A 2232-nucleotide genomic window follows, 5' to 3' on the forward strand; every position below is an offset into this window, starting at 1 on the left:
ATGTGATATGCAAGATTGATTTGTTAGAATGTGTGCCCAAAAATTTGTTCCACTTCACCTTTATGATATATAAATTTATCAAAGTGATGTATAAGAACATTATAAGAAATTAATGACTAAATTAATTAATTAATTCTCTAATGTCATACCCAAATGCTAGATTATGACATTGTGTACTATAACAAACATATATGTAGTCCGTCTAGACATGATGATTATTATAGATCTAATTCTTTGATCCCATAGAGATCAAAGTATCCTTTCATGATCTCCTTCTTGTGATCACATATGCTCTCCTATGAAATTCAGTGGACTATAAAAAGCTTTAAATACTATGACATAATAACATTTTACAAAGCTAACCATCAGTCCTTTTCCTTGTCAACAACTTTGACATGAAGCCCACTGCTCATTCCTGAAGTAATCGTTGCTACGAACTTGGGCTTCAAGTCGGGATCAACATCCAGACGAAATTCTGTGATGACACTCGCAACGATGCATTTCATCTGAGTAAAAGCCATTTCTTTCCCCAAGCAAATGCGCGGTCCGGCCTGAAACACCGGATGTTTGAATGCATTCTCTGCCACACACACCAGCCATCCATTGTCACCTTTCTTGAGCCATCTCTCCGGCTTGAATTCCAAGCAATCAGCGCCCCAGATACTCTCCATCCTTCCCGTCGCGTACGGATGGTAAGTCACTCGCGTCCCTTTGCTCACACTGGTGCCGTCTGGAAGCACATCGTCTTGCACTGCCTCTTTAGAATCAGACGGAACGGGCGGATACAGCCGCATCGATTCACAAAGAGACGCCTGCAGATAATTCATCTCTTTCAATTCCTCGTAAGAGAAACCAGAACTGATCCCATCTCTGGCAGCGATAACACGTTTAACTTCGAGCTCAATATACTTTTTGACTTGGGGATGGGAAGACAAGAGCCAGAAAAACCAAGTGAGAGCAGCAGAAGTTGTGTCTCTTCCAGCCAAGATAAAACTGATGACAATATCTCTCACGAAATCTCCTTCGCTAATCCGATGAAGGGACAGAAATCTGGACAACAAGTCCTCAGGCTGTGCTGCGCGGGAGAGAGAAAGATCCTTGTTTCTTCTCTTCATAAGCTCTTCCGCAAACAAGTGAACGGACTGTATTGCCTGCCTCAAGCGTCTCTCCGACCCCACCTTTAAGAGCCGCTTGAGCTTCCAGGAGATAGGCAGGGGAGTGAAGAAGCGCTGCGCTGTCAAGTACGTTGCAGTATCAAAGGCCTCCATGAACTGTGAGCGCGGAAGAGAAATGTGAAGGCAAACGGGATCCGCACCGAAGGCCACTTTGCAGATTTTATCGAAGGCAAATCTCTTAAGCACGTCCTGCATATCCAACGACCTTTTGCCTTGCAGAGCAGCTTTCTGAAGGAGCGGCAACAGCCGGTGGACGACCTCTCCATTGACGGTCTCCGCTATGAAGTCGCGCAACGACCTCGTGTTGAACTCATAGCTCACCACCTTTCTCTGAAATTTCCACGCCTCACCATCCACGTTGAAAATCCCGTCGCCCAGGAGATCGTTCATGACGAGCTTGTTATAGTCGCCCTTGGGATAAATTTCAAATCGGGTTTTGAGTATGTACTCCACGTTCCCTGGATTGGCTGTGACGATGGCCATTTTTCCTCCGGGGCGCTGAAACTTGACGGTGTTGGAAGGGGCCGCTCTCAGCTGCTCTGTAAAACATTCGGAAAATCGATCTCGGTTCTTCCAGAAGAAAAACGCTGCACCCACGATTGGGTAAGTGGGTACTGATTGAACCTTATCGCTGTCTCTTCGCCCGTATGAATTAAAGGCGCAGATTAAGGCTAGAGCAAAGAAGCTCACGATAGTTAGTAAGGCGGGAAACATCATGGCCACTTTTGAGCTTGTGAGGATATCGGGTTCATGCTGAATGCCCATTTACCACCCATATTTGTATGGATGACTCTTTGGCGTCTTCTTTCTTTTCTCTCATTATTCAAGATGATAACCAGAAGGGAAACAAAATTTACAGTTTTTCTTATCATTAAGCGACATAAATTGGCATCGCTAATGACAAAGCGGCTCAAATAGCTAATGAATATACCATATATTCTATTTCAGCCGTCTCAATGCACTTCGATGTTCATTTCCAAGCTCAAAATTTTGAAGACAAATCCAGAAATAGCTTATGAATATACCATATGTTCTGTTTCAGCCGTCTCAAGGGATT

General features: G+C 44.2%; 1 protein-coding gene across 1 annotated transcript; it reads right to left on the reverse strand.

The window, feature by feature from the left end:
* Positions 1 to 365: 365 nt before the first annotated feature.
* LOC131037496 (cytochrome P450 94B3-like) lies at positions 366 to 1940 on the reverse strand. The gene has a single exon (XM_057969650.2). It carries the CDS (start codon positions 1938 to 1940, stop codon positions 366 to 368), a length of 1575 nt encoding a protein of 524 aa, XP_057825633.2.
* Positions 1941 to 2232: the final 292 nt, after the last annotated feature.

The sequence above is a fragment of the Cryptomeria japonica genome, chromosome 6, assembly GCF_030272615.1.
Source record: "Cryptomeria japonica chromosome 6, Sugi_1.0, whole genome shotgun sequence".
NCBI lineage: Eukaryota > Viridiplantae > Streptophyta > Pinopsida > Cupressales > Cupressaceae > Cryptomeria > Cryptomeria japonica.